General features: G+C 37.8%; 1 protein-coding gene across 9 annotated transcripts in view; it reads left to right on the top strand.

Moving 5' to 3' along the window:
* ADD3 (adducin 3) overlaps positions 1-16,504 on the top strand; it is a 174,116-nt gene extending 157,612 nt beyond the window's left edge. For 7 of the 9 annotated variants that reach the window (XM_030807295.1, XM_030807287.1, XM_030807284.1 and 4 more), the window contains 10 exons: positions 304-453; positions 924-1,067; positions 1,177-1,275; positions 2,468-2,650; positions 4,389-4,646; positions 6,196-6,315; positions 6,785-6,871; positions 11,144-11,267; positions 13,089-13,184; positions 14,267-16,504. In XM_030807295.1, the coding sequence (XP_030663155.1) occupies positions 304-453; positions 924-1,067; positions 1,177-1,275; positions 2,468-2,650; positions 4,389-4,646; positions 6,196-6,315; positions 6,785-6,871; positions 11,144-11,267; positions 13,089-13,184; positions 14,267-14,559 (1,554 nt within the window). In that variant the 3' untranslated portion in view covers positions 14,560-16,504. The remainder of the gene's footprint in view (positions 1-303; positions 454-923; positions 1,068-1,176; positions 1,276-2,467; positions 2,651-4,388; positions 4,647-6,195; positions 6,316-6,784; positions 6,872-11,143; positions 11,268-13,088; positions 13,185-14,266) is intronic. The other 2 variants (XM_030807312.1, XM_030807307.1) reach the window with 1 other exon arrangement.
* Positions 16,505-16,619: the final 115 nt, after the last annotated feature.

Here is a 16,619-nt window from a genome sequence, read left to right as displayed (position 1 = left end):
AAGTGCTTAAGTTTCTCCGTTTCTTGGAAACTGTACTTCTTGCCAAGTACTAAGTTTTGTTGCACCTGTTTTATAAATAAAGTTTTTATGGGAACAAAGCTACACCTGTTAACTTACAGATTGTTTATGGCTGCTTTTGTACTGCAGCTGCAGATTTGAATAATTGCAGCACAGGCCCACAAAGTCCAAAATATTTACTATCTGGCCTTTCACAAAAAGGTTTGCTACTGCCTGGTTTAGCTTGTGAAACATAAACTTTGATACATATGTACCAGTTAAATGTCTTTCTGATTTTTTTTCCAGGTGAAAGTCAATATAATAGGAGAAGTGGTTGACCAGGGAAGTACCAGTTTGAAAATTGACCATACAGGATTCAGTCCCCATGCTGCAATCTATTCAACACGTCCTGATGTTAAGTGTGTGATACACATCCATACCCTTGCAACAGCAGCTGTAAGTCAATGAAAGGCCAAAACTGACAGTGACGCTGGAAGATGTATTATTTTTGTGGCTTTCTCAACAGGGTGCTTTACTATCTGCTTTTCAAAATCATATTTGATATAATAATCTGCATACCCAGAAAGCAAAAGGCCTTTGGGACCAAATGCTACCATTCTAGGAAACAACTGGAGAAATAGCATTTGGATTTTAAAACTAACCAGTTTGAAAATTGGGTCATTGAGTTTTTTGGAGCAAAGCTTCTTTCATGATATTTGACACAGCATTCAAGTTGAGTTGCATTCCCTAAGTCCTTTTTGTGTGTGTGTGGAAGAAACAAAATGGGAAGTGAATAAAGTGGGAAGTGGGCTGCAATGGTGAACACAGTGAATAGGCCAGTGTTTTCCTGAGCTGACCAAACAATTAGGTTCCTATGAAAATGTAGTAACCAAATGTGTTATCTTGGTATGGGCCAAACCAAATAGGTATCCTCCATGAAATGTGGGATCCTTCCAATTTCTCAAGAGTCTCTTCTTCTGGGAGATGTTGCCTATTATGACTACCAAGGGTCACTTGAAGAACAGGAGGAGAGAATTCAACTGCAGAAAGTTCTGGGGCCAAGTTGTAAGGTATGTAGTAGAGTTTGTCTAAGGAGCTATTTTTGTTGCTGCTGCTGTTGATGAAAACTGTGAGCTATGCCAGTTATTTCAAGTGATTGCTGTGGGCATTCTATTTTAGGTGCTGGTACTCAGGAATCATGGTGTGGTAGCCCTTGGAGAAACATTAGAGGAGGCTTTTCATTATATTTTTAATGTGCAGCTAGCCTGTGAGATTCAGGTAGGAAACATTATTCCCCTTTTTTAATTGCTTTGTTATTTGCTTGTTTCATTGGATTTTGTGTACTTATTTGCAAATACTTATTAGTTAGTGGCTTTTTGTCTTTTAAGAGAAGTTCTGCTCTACTTATATAAACAGGGTTATCAACTCAGTTATCTCTTGAATTGAAAATAGGAGTAAAGGAAATTAAAATTTTCTCACACACAATCTAAGGGCCTCATAAACATCATTTTCCCTACAATCCTGCTTTTTAAGTTAGGACAATTGCATATTTCTCTGTTTTCACCCTCTAGTGGTGGTGCTAATTAAAAAAGAAAAACAGCTGCAAATCAAGAATCAAATGTCTTGTGGTCACTTTTGTAAAAAGTTTGACTAGGACCAGAAGTTTTATGAAATTGCAGTTTTCAACAATTCCACAGCCTCATTATGATAAGAGGTTGGACATTTATTAACCATTTTTTTCATCAGAGATGCTGAATGTATTTAAAGGCCCTAATTTTCTCTTTAAATCAAGCAGATTTGGCTGGGCACGGTAGCTCACGCCTCTAATCCCAGCACTTTGGGAGGTCGAGGTGGGTGGATCACCTGAGGTCAGGAGTTCGAGACCAGCCTGACCAACATGGAGAAACCCTGTCTGTACTAAAAATACAAAATTAGCAGGGCGTGGTGTCACGTGCCTGTAATCCCAGCTACTCGGGAGGCTAAGGCAGGAGAATCGCTTGAACCCAGAACGCGGAAGTTGCAGTGAGCTGAGATCGCACCATTGCACTCCAGCCTGGGCAACAAGAGTGAAACTCCGTCTCAATAAATAAATAAATAAATAAGGCAGATTCTCATGAAGCAAATGGTAATAATCTTAATTTATTGGAAGGGACACAAGAAAGGGGGAAAAAAAACAACCAAAAAAAAAACCTTTTTCTACCAACATTAACTTGTCCTAACAATCAACTTCTTTTTTGCTTTAATGGTCCCTCCTCCTCTTCTCAGAGTCTTGGAAGGTTTCTTTTTCAGATAGGTGGAAAAGACACTTCAGCTGTCTGCTGGCACAAGAGTGTCATCTTGTCTTTGTTGTTAGTAGCCTGAGCAAGTATTATAGATATTTGCCAGATTGAAATTGTGCCTTTTTGAAAGTAAAATACTCATTACAATCTTTATGGTTTTGTATCTCTGTATATTTTACCATTGATTACAGGTTCAGGCCCTAGCAGGGGCAGGTGGAGTAGACAATCTCCATGTACTGGACTTTCAGAAGTATAAAGCTTTCACTTACACTGTAGCAGCGTCTGGTGGAGGAGGTGTGAATATGGGTTCCCATCAAAAATGGAAGGTTGGCGAAATTGAGTTTGAAGGGCTTATGAGGACTCTGGACAACTTGGTAGGTTGCAAAATTGAAATAAAACTTGGGTTTAATGTCTTCAGATTCAAGAGCAGATGCTTCCATTTTTGTAGAACATGCTCCATACTTTTCCAGAAGCTGAGTTTGGCCCTAGGAAAGCATTTCAGTGTGATTTAACCACACCTTTGAGAATTAAACAGAACTTACAAATGTCCTTTTTTTTTTTTTTTTTTCAAGATTACAATATATTGTTATTAACTGTAGTCACCATAGTACAATATATCTCTTGAAATTTTTCCTCCTGTCTAACGGAAATTTTGTATCCTTTGATCAACATTTCCCCACCCCCACCTCCTAGTAACCACTATTCTACTCTACTTTTATGAGTTCAACTTTTTTTTTTTTTGGAGGCAGGATCTTGCTTGGAGTGCCGTGATACAATCAGGGCTCACTTGCAGCCTCAACCTGCTGGGCTCAAACCATTCTTCCACCTCAGCCTCCTGTGTAGCTGGGACCATAGGTGTGTGCCGCCACGCCTGGCTAATTTTTTTTTTTTTTTTTTTTTTTTTTTACTTTTTGTAGAGATAGAGTTTCTCCATGTTGCCTAGGCTGGTCTTGAACTCCTGGGCTCAAGCAGCCCTCCCACCTCAGCCTCCCAAAGTGCTGGGATTACTGGCGTGAGCTGCCATGCCTAACAAGTTCAACTTTTTAAGATTCTGTATATAAGTGAGATCATGGGGTATTTGTCTTTCTGTGCCTCGTTTATTTTATTTAATATGATGTCCTCTAGGTTCATCCATGTTGTCACAGTTGACAGAATTTCTTTTTTAAGGCTGAATAGTATTCCATTATGTTATATATACCACATTTATATCCTATCCATCAATGGACACTTAGGATGATTCCATATCTTGGCTATTGTGAATAATGGTGTACCTAACATGAGAGTGCAGATTCCTCTTTGACATACTGATTACATTTCCTTTAGATATATATCCAGTAGTGAGACTGCTGGGTCATATGGTAGTTTTCATTGTATGAGGAACCTCCATACTGTTTTCCACAATGGCTTTACTAATTTACATTGCTACCAACAGTGTGCAAAGGGTCCCTTTCTCCCTACATTCTAAGACTTGTTGTCTTTCATCTTTTTTATAATAGCGATTCTAACAGATAGGACATGATATCTCATGCTTTAATTTGCATTTTCTTGATTAGTGATGTTTTAATACACTTGTTGACCATTTGTATGTCTTTTGAGAAATGTTTATTCAGATCCTTTGCCCATTTTTTAATTGGGTTCTTCTCTTGCTATTTTTTGAGTTCCCGATATATTTTGGATAGTAACCCCTTAAAAGATGTATGGTTTGGCAAATGTTATCTTAGATTTTACCCTCTTCTGTGAAGGCTCAGAAGGCTGCCTGCCTTCAGACCCGGGAACAAAGACTTAAATGAGCACTGAGATTTGCTTCCCCAAAACAGTTTTATAGATAGAAAAGCACTTCTGGTCAGCAACTTAGAACTGTTCCTTTGTTGGGAACAGTTGTGTGAGTGGAAATTGCAATATCAGCTGTAATCAGCTTTAACTAGGTCTTGAAATTTGCATAATTTCAACTCCAGTGTTACATGAAAGTTATGTGGTGTTTGGAAGGATGCTTTTTTCTTTGTTTTTCAGCAAAGGAGTCTTTTAAATCATTTGTATACAAAAGGAATTAGGATCCAAATGCTGTTGTTGATACAGGTTTGATGCCTCAAATGTGGTTTTTCTCTCCCTTAGGGGTATAGAACAGGCTATGCTTACAGGCATCCTCTCATTCGGGAGAAGCCGAGGCACAAGAGTGATGTGGAAATCCCAGCAACTGTGACTGCTTTTTCCTTTGAAGACGATACAGTGCCACTCTCTCCTCTCAAATACATGGCACAGAGGCAACAGCGTGAAAAAACAAGATGGCTGAACTCACCAAATACTTACATGAAAGTGAATGTGCCTGAGGAGTCTCGGAATGGAGAAACCAGTCCCCGAACCAAAATCACGGTATGCCAGTATTTTACGTAGTTTGCCTTTACTAAATATTTTGCCTAGTTACTCAAGAATTGAATGTTCTATATTGAAAATATTTGGAAAGTAAAATGATATTAAAAATATTACTGTCACTTATGTGGCTTTAACTTTGTGCAAGACAGTCTTCTAAGTGCCATACACGAATTATCTCATTTAACTCTCCTAATATGAATGATGCTGTTTTTCTATTTTATAGATGAGAAAACCAAGGCAAGAAGGGTTAATTAATCATGTTTTAATGGTAAACTCAGGATTTGCATGAAGACAGTCTGACTCTTGAGCCCAGTTCTTGCCCACTACATGATACTGTTCTGTAGTTTCTATTAAACTACAGCAGTAGTTTAATTCACCAGTGAATTAAAATTATAAAAGTTATCAACACCTAATTGTACCAAAGCTGCATGAATCACTACACATAGCTAGCTACCCTTAGGCAAGATCTTGTAGGTAGAGAGATGGGTTATTTTATCTTTTTCAGAACTTTGCATTAGATTTGGTTTGGTTTGGTTTTGGAGTGCATACCACCAAACATTCTCTAGGTCAAGCTTGTCCAATCCATCGCCCAGGATGGCTTTGGATGCAGCTCAACACAAATTTGTAAACTTTATTAAAACATTATGAGAATTTTTTGTGATTTTTTTTTTAAGCTAATCAGCTATTGTTAGTGTTGGTGTATTTTATATGTGGCCCAAGACAATTCTTCTTCCAGTGTGGCCCAGGGAAGTCAAAAGATTGGACACCACAGCTCTAGATATTCAGAATTAGTTCATCTTCTATAAACTAATGGCATTAATACGAAAATACCTAGGCATCAAAATGTCTTTTCTGTAGTCTATAAGATTTCTTGCCTCCCGGTAAAAGAACATAATTAAACTCATTGGTTTCTCAGAATTCATTTTGTTTACAGAGTTTGATGGTCAGCCATCATTAATCTTGATCGAGATTCTCTTTCTTTAAGGATTATAATATGGGGTAAATGAGAAGAATTATGTAAGCTCCTTCCAACCCTATGGTTCTATTTTGCTATTATATACCAGATTATCCCCATTATAAAATGCTGATTAGGGCTTGGCCTTTTCTGTCAGCCAAAAATAAAAAGTGAAGTCTGATAAACTAAATCTTAAGATATTTCTTAAGGTTTTTTTTTATTATTACTTCTTGGCCATCTTCATCTGACTGCTGTCTTCAGTGCAGAAGACAGAACACTGAATGTGAGTGAATGTGAGATCATGCTCTCTGTGCTTGAAGTAGTTTCAGCATCATATTTTCACTGGACAAGAGGAGATTAGCAGTATAATTGAATATTTGTGTGAATCGTAATGGCATTTATTTTTTAAGTAAATGCTGATTTTGAGCCTTTTCTAACTAGTATGAGATGAAACTAATTCACTGCTAAGATACTGCTTAGTGAAATTATGTAAACATTGGCAATGCCCCTCTTGAGACTATAAGCAGTTATCTAGCAATCTACTAATATTTTCTTAACACAAAGCTTCATTGTAGAAAATTTTTGATTCTTTAGTGGATGAAAGCGGAAGACTCATCTAAAGTTAGTGGTGGAACACCTATCAAAATTGAAGATCCAAATCAGTTTGTTCCTTTAAACACAAACCCGAACGAGGTACTAGAAAAGAGAAATAAGGTAAGACATGGTTTTCTATAGCCAGGGGAGACATTTTAATTGTTTTATGTTTAAATCACCAGTGATTGAATCTGGTTAATGTCAAACTTAGAAGTTTGAATACAGAAGAATTTGGAACTTAATTCAGTATAATTTTAGCTTATATTGAATGCCTCCAGCTCTGTGCTAGTAATTGGTGAAAGGCTACATGGGGAAGATGTATTAAACATATTTCTGCCTTAGAGAACCCTGCTACTAGGGGGAAATTCAGTTCTCTAACAACCTAAGACAAAAGGAAATAACTTGCCAGGAAGAGTAGAGGAGACTAATGTGAGTTGTTAGGATGGTAAAATAGGTCTTTATGGAGGTGGGAATTGAAGAGACTCTCACTCTGGAAATGTCACATAGTAAGCTTTTATGAAAAGATAAAGCAAAGGTCATCTGCATAGTTGCCCTCAAGAACTTTGTATTGAATTGTTTTTCAATTCAGATTCGGGAACAAAATCGATATGACTTGAAAACAGCAGGACCACAATCTCAGTTGCTTGCTGGAATTGTTGTGGATAAGCCACCTCCTGTAAGTTTACAAAGCAATATGATCTTTGTTTTTGATTTACCACATTAATTTCATTGATTTTTAAATACAAATATTTATTTTTACTAAGGTTAATATAAGCACAAGTTAAAAAGTCAACTCACAAGATTTAAAATGCCACCCACAATTCCCAGTTTCCAGGTGCAGCCACTTTCTGTTCTTTTCATTGCTTCTAATGTTTACTTTGATGTTTCTAGTTAGTTGAGATGAGGTCTCACTCTGTTGCCCAGGATAGTCGTGAACACCTGGCCTCAGGTGATCCTCCAGCCTTGACCTCCTGAAGTATCGAGATTACAGGTATAAACCACTGCTCCTGGTCCTACTTTGATGTTTCTAAAGAGCATCTTCTACTTTTTCTTGGTCTATCAGTTTTAGACCTTGACTATTTTTCATCAAATCTGTGTTATCCGTTATAAGAAGTACCATTGTTTTTATATGTCACTAAAAGAGAAAAAGCACTGCCAGTTATAATTGTAGGAAGCCATAAGATGATTCCCAATTTCAGAGATGGAAAAAGTTCATCTTAGAATTAATGAAATATTTTTGAAAGATGGGGATTTAGCCTGTTTATACAATGCTTCCCTTTTTCCCTCTCCCCATTCTCCTAGTAAGGATACATCACAGTTTTTTTTGTTTGTTTTTTGGTTTTTTTTTTTTCTGTTAGATCAGCTTTCATTATTTATATTACTACATGTTTGTTGCTGAGCCAGGTAGTATTTCCTTTCTTACATAAGTTACCCCTCCCTACCCTCATCTTGCCTTTTTTTCATTGCCTTATTATTTGGGGTACATTGGCTTAGTTCTTCCCAAACTTTTTAACAGAATTGTAAAGTCCCGGCTGGGCGCGGTGGCTCATGCCTGTAATCCCAGCACTTTGGGAGGCCGAGGTGGGCAGATCATGAGGTGGAGAGATCAAGACCACCCTGGCCAACATGGTGAAACCCCGTCTCTACTGAAAATACAAAAATTAACTGGGCATGGTGGCATGCACCTGTAGTCACAGCTACTCAGGAGGCTGAGGCAGGAGAATCACTTGAACCCGGGAGGCGGAGGTTGTAGTGAGCCAAGATTGTGCCACTGTAGTCCAGCCTGGTGACAGAGCAAGACTCCGTCTCAAAAAAAAAAAAAAAGAATAACATAAAATCCGTCCTAATATTATTTTCCATCAGGTGAAAGGCAACAGGTAATCTCTCTGTTCCAGCCCCCCTTCATTCTGATCCAAATCTAAATTGGTTGCTCTTAGGCCAGCTGCACAGGTTAATCTGGAGGATTCCTGTGCTGCTGATCTACATTGTATTCCGTTTCCTGTATCTTGTGTCTTCTGCTTTCTTGATTTCCTCCTTTATCGCAGAACGCACCCTCTAATAACTTTCTGAGAAAAGGATACATAGGTGGTAACAGTCTGAAATGCCTTTATTCTACCTTCAAATGTGCATATAATGGATATAGAATAGTTTAGAAATAATTTTCCCCTGAAATATGAAAAGCATCATTCTGTTCCCTATTTTATTGTTGAAGTAGGAAGGCATTGGAATTCCTGAACCTTTGTTTAGGATTTTTTTTTTTTGGTTTTAGACCTTTTCTGCATCCCTGCTGTTCTGAAATTTTATGATTATGTGCTTCATAGATCTCTCTTTAGTCTTTTTTCTAAGTAATTAGTAACCCTTTTCAATCTACAGAGTCATATCCTTCAGTTCTGGGAGTTGTTTTTTTTTTTTTTTTTTTGAGACGGAGTCTTGCTGTGTCACTCAGGCTGGAGTGCAGTGGCACGATCTCGGCTCACTGCAAGCTCCACCTCGCGGGTTCCTGCCATTCTCCTGCCTCAGCTTCTCCGAGTAGCTGGGACTACAGGCGCCCGCCACCACGCCCGGCTAATTTTTTGTATTTTTAGTAGAGACGGGGTTTCACTGTGGTCTCGATCTCCTGACCTCGTGATCCGCCCGCCTCGGCCTCCCAAAGTGCTGGGATTACAGGCGTGAGCCACCGCGCCCGGCCTGGGAGTTTTTTTAAAGTGTTTCTTCAAGAGTATTTTCTTCCCATTTCTTTTTCTGTCAGTATATTATGTTAGTTTGGATGTTGGGCCTCTTTGAGCCTCTGATTTTTTTCTTTTCTCTCCTACTTGCCATCTCTTTATCTTTGTATCCTACTTTCTGGGAGAATGTTTTCTAACCCTTTTAATTTTTTATTTTGATGTTAACTTTTTTATTTATTTTATTTTATTTTATTTATTTTTTTTTGAGATGGAGTCTTGCATTGTCGCCCAGGCTGGAGTGCAGTGGTGCGATCTTGGCTCACTGCAAGCTCCGCCTCCTGGGTTCACTCCATTCTCTGCCCCAGCCTCCCGAGTAGCTGGGACTACAGGCGCCTGCCACCACACCCGGTTAATTTTTTCTATTTTTAGTAGAGACGGGATTTCACCATGTTAGCCAGGATGGTTTCGATCTCCTGACCTCATGATCTGTCTGCCTCGGCCTCCCAAAGTGCTGGGATTACAGGCATGAGCCGCCGCGCCCAGCCAACTTTTTTTATTTTTAAGAGTTCTTATTCTCTGAATGTTCCTTTTTAATAACATCCTGATCTTTACACTTTCTCTTATTGCTCTAAGGGTATCAATTTAAATTTTGTCTGCCTTTGTTCTCTTTGTCTGTTCTGAGTTGTTCCATATGTCTGTTTATATGGAAGAATGAGACATTAAAGCCTATCAGAAGCTCTGGGTATACACAGAGCTCGGGGATTAGTGGGCTTCACTGTAGGGTGATTGGATGTGGACCAGGTTGTTTCTCTGGGGAATCCCCAAACATTGTTCTCTGTAATTCTTTTATCTGGGACTATTTAGTTTATCTGGAAAAGAACTCCAGTCTCCTGCCAGTTTCCAACCATCATTCTAGGAGCCTGCAGCTGTATTTTGTGTCCCCTAGTTAGTTTTTCTTTCTTTCTTTCTTTCTTTCTTTCTTTCTTTCTTTCTTTCTTTCTTTCTTTCTTTCTTTCTTTCTTTCTCTTTCTTTCTTTCTTTCTTTTTTTTTTTGAGACGGAATTTCGCTCTTGTTGCCCAGGCTGGAGTGCAATGGCGTGATCTCAGCTCACAGCAACCTCTGCCTCCCGGGTTCAAACCATTCTCCTGCCTCAGCCTCCTGCGTAGCTGGGATTACAGGCATGCGCCACCATGCCTGGCTAATTTTGTATTTTTAGTAGAAACGGGGTTTCTCCATGTTGGTCAGGCTGGTCTCGAACTCCAGACTTCAGGTGATCTGCCTGCCTCAGCCTCCCAAAGTGCTGGGAGATAATCAGGCGTGAGCCACTGCACCCGGCCTAGTTTTTCTTTCTTAAGCCTCTGATCTTCTGCAGAGATGAGAGAGAGGGAAATGCTTCACTCTGTGGAATAGTGAAGTGAATCTGGGAATCTGTTTCTTATTCAGACTTTTAACTTGTTCCTCTATTTTCACCTTTTCCTTACCACCACCTTCTATGGTACCTATTGCCTCTAGTTTCTGGGCCTTATCAGACCTCTTCAGGGCAAATGAGCATGCTTCTCATTTGCATCCTTTTTTTTCAGGACTGAGGCTTCAACTTTCTCAGCTCTGCTACCTGCTGTTCCACTTGCATTCCATCTTCCAAAAATATGTTAACATTTCTCATTCTTTGTTGTTTCCTCTCACATTCTTTTGTCCTTAAGGGTTTTTTGTTTCGTTTTGTTTTTTTTTGTTGTTGTTGTTGTTTTTTCTATTCCTTTACTATCATTTTAGTGGGGTTTTGGGAGGGATGAAAAATAAATACATGGGTTCCATATGCCAATTGCAACTGAAATTCTCATTATTTCCTTTCCTGGAGAAAACAGCTACAAGCTTATTTTCATAACGATTTAAAGAACTACTTTTGGTACAGTTTCATTTCTGTAAGCCTTTTTTACAAAGGTCTTTGAAATGGAGCAATTCTTGTTTTTTTCAAGTTTTTTTTTTTATGTGAAGCTTATTAAAACTTGGCATAATAGCTTTTAAAAATTATTAAAAATTTACTTATACAGGCTTATTGAGGAAATATCACTGGCAATTTTAGTCCATTGGATCAGTAGTTTAAGAGCATTAATCTTACAAGAGCATTTTAAACAAAGCATGTTACCTTGCATTTCTTAGCATTGTTGTGAAATAAGGCTTCACAAACATCATATGTGCATTTGTGTGTATATAGATGGATGGATGGATGGATATATGAGTAAAACTCTTGGTAATGAATCGATTTTTATTTTTTCTTTGTAAGACTATGCAATTTGAAGATGATGATCATGGCCCGCCAGCTCCTCCTAACCCATTTAGTCATCTCACAGAAGGAGAACTTGAAGAGTATAAGAAGACAATCGAACGTAAACAACAAGGCCTAGAAGGTTAGTTAATCTTTCCATTCAACCTAGGATAAGCCACACTGATAACAATAAAGTACCTCACGTTGGATGATGGAAAGCAGTCAGTGTGACTGGGCACCATGGCTCACGCCTGTAATCCCAGTACTTTGGGAGACCAAGGCAGGCGGATTGCTTGAGGTCAGGAGTTTGAGAACAGCCTGGCCAACATGGTGAAACCCCGTCTCTATTAAAAATTAAAAAAATTAGCCGGGCATGGTGGTGCACGCCTGTAGTCCTAGCTACTGAGGAGGCTGAGGCAGGAGAATCGCTTGAACCTGGGAGGCAGAGGTTGCAGTGAGCCGAGATCGCACCACTGCACTGCAGCCTGGGCGACAGAGAGAGACTCCGTCTCAAAAAAAAAAAAAGAAAAAAGAAAAAGAAAACAATCTGAATGCTACTATTTTATAATAAAATCTTCTAGAAAGTGAGATTCCCAGATGAGTAAAGAATTACTAGCCAAAGTAGATGTAGATAAATTAATGGATTTAAACATTTCATAATTATGTGGCTTTTTAACTCTTAATTTTAAATAATTATAGATTCATAAGTATGTAGTTTTGATGCTTTGTAAAATCTCTATTTCTGGTTATCTCAAGGTGCCAACATTGTCACTTCAAAATTTAAAACTAACTTCTAAAATTTTGATGTGACTTTCCTTAAGCACACGGACACTGTAGTAGGTTGAGTTTTCTGGCTTCGGAACCCTTAGTAAGTAGATTGTTAGGATTATATTTAAGACTTGTTAATGAAAACATCTTAAACAATTGACTACTAGCTCCCTTTTTCTCTGGAATAAGAGATTCTTCCTAGCAGGAGTTCTGTATCTTGAGTCTTTAGATAAGCTTCAGGCAGTCCATGCGCCACCTGAAAAACACATGCTTAATTGTTTAAGGTACACATTTAGAGAGCGAAGGGTTCAGGGTCAGGAACAAGAAGCCTGTCACCCAAAAAGAGGATAAGGAGCCTCTGCTTTAGAGCATCTACAACATACGGTTGAAATTTTTGTGCAAAGCAAAACAAGCCAATAGTTAATGAATTTTTGTCCATGTTAGATATCATGTAGGAAAACTAATGACATCTGGATCATCCAAGGAACAGTTTTCTGTGCCTTTGTCACAAAAGGGAGTCATCCTGATTCATTAATGTAATTATACTAAATTTTCTAAGTGGTGTTATTGAACTTGTTTATTCTAACATAAAGTTAGGAGCTTTCTCTGTTTTTCGTATTTTGTAAAATGTCCCTCTTTAATCTCTTGTTTTTTGAAAGCCTAAAGATGCCAGGTAACAAATGTTGCACTCTAGAACCGTCACCTTTTTTATAAAACTTTATAACTAGTTTCTTCCACATTTATTGTGACCTTATGAATTAGCTCAGTAACATTGCTCTGACAGGAATCACTAATTAAATATTGTTCAAAAATTCCATGAAGCGTTCTGCCTCATTAATGTAGCATCATTGGTGAGGCTTTCTAATTTTTTTCATCTGGCTGCGCAGCGTGTTTTGGTTTTCTAATGCTAGCAAGAGCTACATGCAACATATCATTTGCCTGGGCTGCCAGTAGCTGTGCATCTTTTGTAACCTGTATGTAAAATAACCATTAGCAGCCAGAAATGTTAACACGTTAACCTCCTCTTACTGTATAATTATGGATATATGGGATAACTGTTAGCATGCTCAGCTCACTGCTGAAGAATTTATCATCTCTGTGTATACGGGCATTTGATGTATGCACTAACCTCCCTAAAATCATATGCTGCTTTGTTTTGTTTTGCATGGCTTTTAACTAAACTCTTATCCAACAGATGCTGAGCAGGAATTACTCTCAGATGACGCTTCATCTGTTTCACAAATTCAGTCTCAAACTCAGTCACCGCAAAATGTCTCTGAAAAATTAGAAGGTACTCAATGTAATTTCCCGCATAGCATTCACTGAGTTAGTCTTGAGTCTGTCCCTCTGTGTTTTGTTTTCATGTGAGGAAGTTGGATACCTCATCACAGTAAGTTTTCCATATTTTACTTATATCTCCCAATAATTACATATTTTATATCATTAAAAATGGGGCACTACTTTTGTTCAACATTTATATTGATTTACTTTAATCTGAGTATTGGCAACCCACAGTTCTTAAGAATTTGTGAGGCCGGGCGCGGTGGCTCAAGCCTGTAATCCCAGCACTTTGGGAGGCCGAGGCAGGCGGATCACGAGGTCAGGAGATCCAGACCACAGTGAAACCCTGTCTCTACTAAGAATACAAAAAAAAATTAACCGGGCGCGGTGGCGGGTGCCTGTAGTCCCAGCTACTCAGGAGGCTGAGGCAGGAGAATGGCGTGAACCCGGGAGGTGGAGCTTGCAGTGAGCTGAGATTGCGCCACTGCGCTCCAGCCTGGGCGACAGAGTGAGACTCCATCTCAAAAAAAAAAATACAAAAAATTAGCTGGGCATGGTGGCGGGCACCTGTAGTCCCATCTACTCGGGAGGCTGAGGCAGGAGAATGGCGTGAACCCGGGAGGTGAAGCTTGCAGTGAGCCAAAATCGTACCACTGCACACCAGCCTGGGCGACAGAGCGAGACTCTGCCTCAAAAAAAAAAAAAAAAGAATTTGTGGAATTAAAATAAACATCTCCCAATTAGCAGCATGAAATCTTTTTCGGTATTGATTGCCAAATGATCCCAAAACTAAAGAAAAATGTGTTGTCTTCCTCATTTATGCTTACTTGATTTACAATGAAACTGTCATTTCATTAAACTGGGATTATCTAGCTTTTGCTCTTTGGTTTAACAACTTTGTTCCTTTCCCCTTTATATCATTAAAGAAAATTAGCTTCATGCTAATAGATCACAGTTTATTAAAATAATGATCTGTCTTCATTGGAATCAAAGTAATGCCTTATTACATTGCTAAAGCATTGCAGTTTTGTAAAGTAAAGCAAAAATGTTAAGTATATAAAATAACCCCCAAAAAACCCTCCCCTTTCATAGAAAACCATGAGCTGTTTTCCAAGAGCTTCATCTCCATGGAAGTGCCTGTCATGGTAGTAAATGGCAAGGATGATATACATGATGTTGAAGATGAGCTTGCTAAGCGAGTGAGTAAGTTAACCACAAGTACAACCATAGAAAACATCGAGATTACAATTAAGTCTTCAGAGAAAATCGAAGAAGTCCTGTCACCTGAAGGCTCCCCTTCAAAATCGCCATCCAAGAAAAAGAAGAAATTCCGCACTCCTTCTTTTCTGAAAAAGAACAAAAAAAAGGAGAAAGTTGAGGCCTAAAGTCTTTTTATAATTATTATTATAACAATGTGACATTGCACATTTAAATACCACATTTAAGTTGACCATTAATATGCAATGGTAGATCAGATTGGGGGATGTAGCAAACTGGATTTTAAGAACTGGAAAGAGGTTTTACAAAATAAAAACTTTCAGATTCATCTCTCATTTTATATGTCCAAAAATGGCTTTGAATTTTAAGCAATTACTAGTTTTAAATTAGCTCTGCCCTCATGAAGTATTATTATAATTCACCATAAACAGCTATCTGTCTGAATTACTTCAGGCCTTCTCCATAATATCTGTTAGAAAGAAATTGCCAGTGAGCAAGTGAGAATTTTTATTTCTCAATACTTGCTTCACTTGGGTAATCAGATTATAATTTTTTATCATGATTATTGACTATATTTTTGGAGTCCCATTGTTTCAATGGGCATTAACAGAATGCTTTAAAAGCTTCTAAGACAAGAATCTATAGCATTAGTATACACTGGCACATAATTTTTTAAAAAGTTTTAAGAAAAGATTCATTTGAAATATTATTCACAGTATAAAATTTCCTCACCTGAAGTAACTTTGTTTGCCAAAAACGTTGTTTTAATAAACTATAATTTTTGAAAACTTCCTTTTTTATTAGTTTAGAAAGCCCCTTATTTTTCAACAAAGGGGATTTTGTACACATAACATGGGTTATTTAGTTTAACTCTGGCAAAAAAAAAAAATTTTTTGTATGTTGATGTTTGTATACCATTCAGTATGAAAGTGTCCTAAGCATATTAGCCAATCTTTTCACAGTAGAGCATACTTAAGGCTGCTTGGTACTGAGTATTCTTAAATATAACTCAAGAATCCAGGGACTTGGTGTCAAAACGGGATTAGAGCATATAAAGGTACATCTAGATTCATATTTGAGTCTTATACTGTATTTTTCTCTTAGTATTGCTAATGAGTAAAGAAAAGTCTCATAAGGTAGCCAAATGAAAAAGAGTGAAAGGGCAAGTGAAAAATTAAGGGAACAAAAGATGGGATGTGAAAAGGAGAATTCTAGTTTGATAGTGACTCGTATTCACGATAGGATACAAAGTGTGATTTGTTGGAAACATGTCCCAAATTTCTACAATTCTGCTGCTCTGCCAAAAGCAATGTCTTTCTTGGTTGATATTTGAGTTTTAAAAGGGTCAAATCTTTCTAATCTTGTGTATCTTTAGAGGGCAGCACTAGAAGAAATCTGCAGGTCTAATCCCACCAGTAAGAAAACTACCACTTCTTGATTTCTACAGATTTAAAAAAATCTTTTCAGTTAACTTTCTCTTGAATGTAAATACAAATTTAAACCTAGGCTTAATATAGGCTTTTCCCCTTTCACCCAAATGATGTCACAGTTCGATGCAAAATCAGTGATCCGGAATGATCAGTGGGTAAAAATAACTCAAAGTGTTTCTTAAGGGTGAGTTGGCATGCAAAAAATTACATTGATTACAGTGTGTTTTGGAGCTGGCTCTGTTTGACTGTGTGCATATGATAATGCAGAGTTGAGCCAGAGCCTGGAAATGTCATTCTAGATCTCACTAACTACTGGAATCAGTGTTTTAATCTCTTGGTGGAAACTTTCAGTTGCTTAACTCTCTATTGGAAGACTTTTTTAATGTTCTACATCATTTATGTTGTATTACAATGTATGTAGAAACAGTAACCTGTGAACTATGCTTTTCCATAACTTTTTAAAAATATATATCTAAATGAATGCAATGTGCATACATATTTTTTAAACATAACAGTGAACTATTGCACCTTTTGCTAATGCCTCTATTTACTTTCTTTGGCATAAAGAATGAGCCAATGAACCTCTGTGTCCTGTGGAAAAATGTATAAATGTTATCTGATGTTGCTCTTAGATGTAATGCTAATTAATGTTAAATCACAAATAAACAGTATTTTAAATATACGGATTTGTATCATGAGGTTTCCATTCACAGGTGGTTACTTAGCCTATTCGTGGTCTGTTGAGTTTTATACTTCAGTGAAACTTTAAGTTATTGATGCTTCTGAATAAAGAATAT

This window comes from Nomascus leucogenys, chromosome 3 (assembly GCF_006542625.1).
Source record: "Nomascus leucogenys isolate Asia chromosome 3, Asia_NLE_v1, whole genome shotgun sequence".
In the NCBI taxonomy this organism is placed as follows: Eukaryota; Metazoa; Chordata; class Mammalia; order Primates; family Hylobatidae; genus Nomascus; species Nomascus leucogenys.
This window is presented reverse-complemented; position numbering and strand designations above follow the sequence as displayed.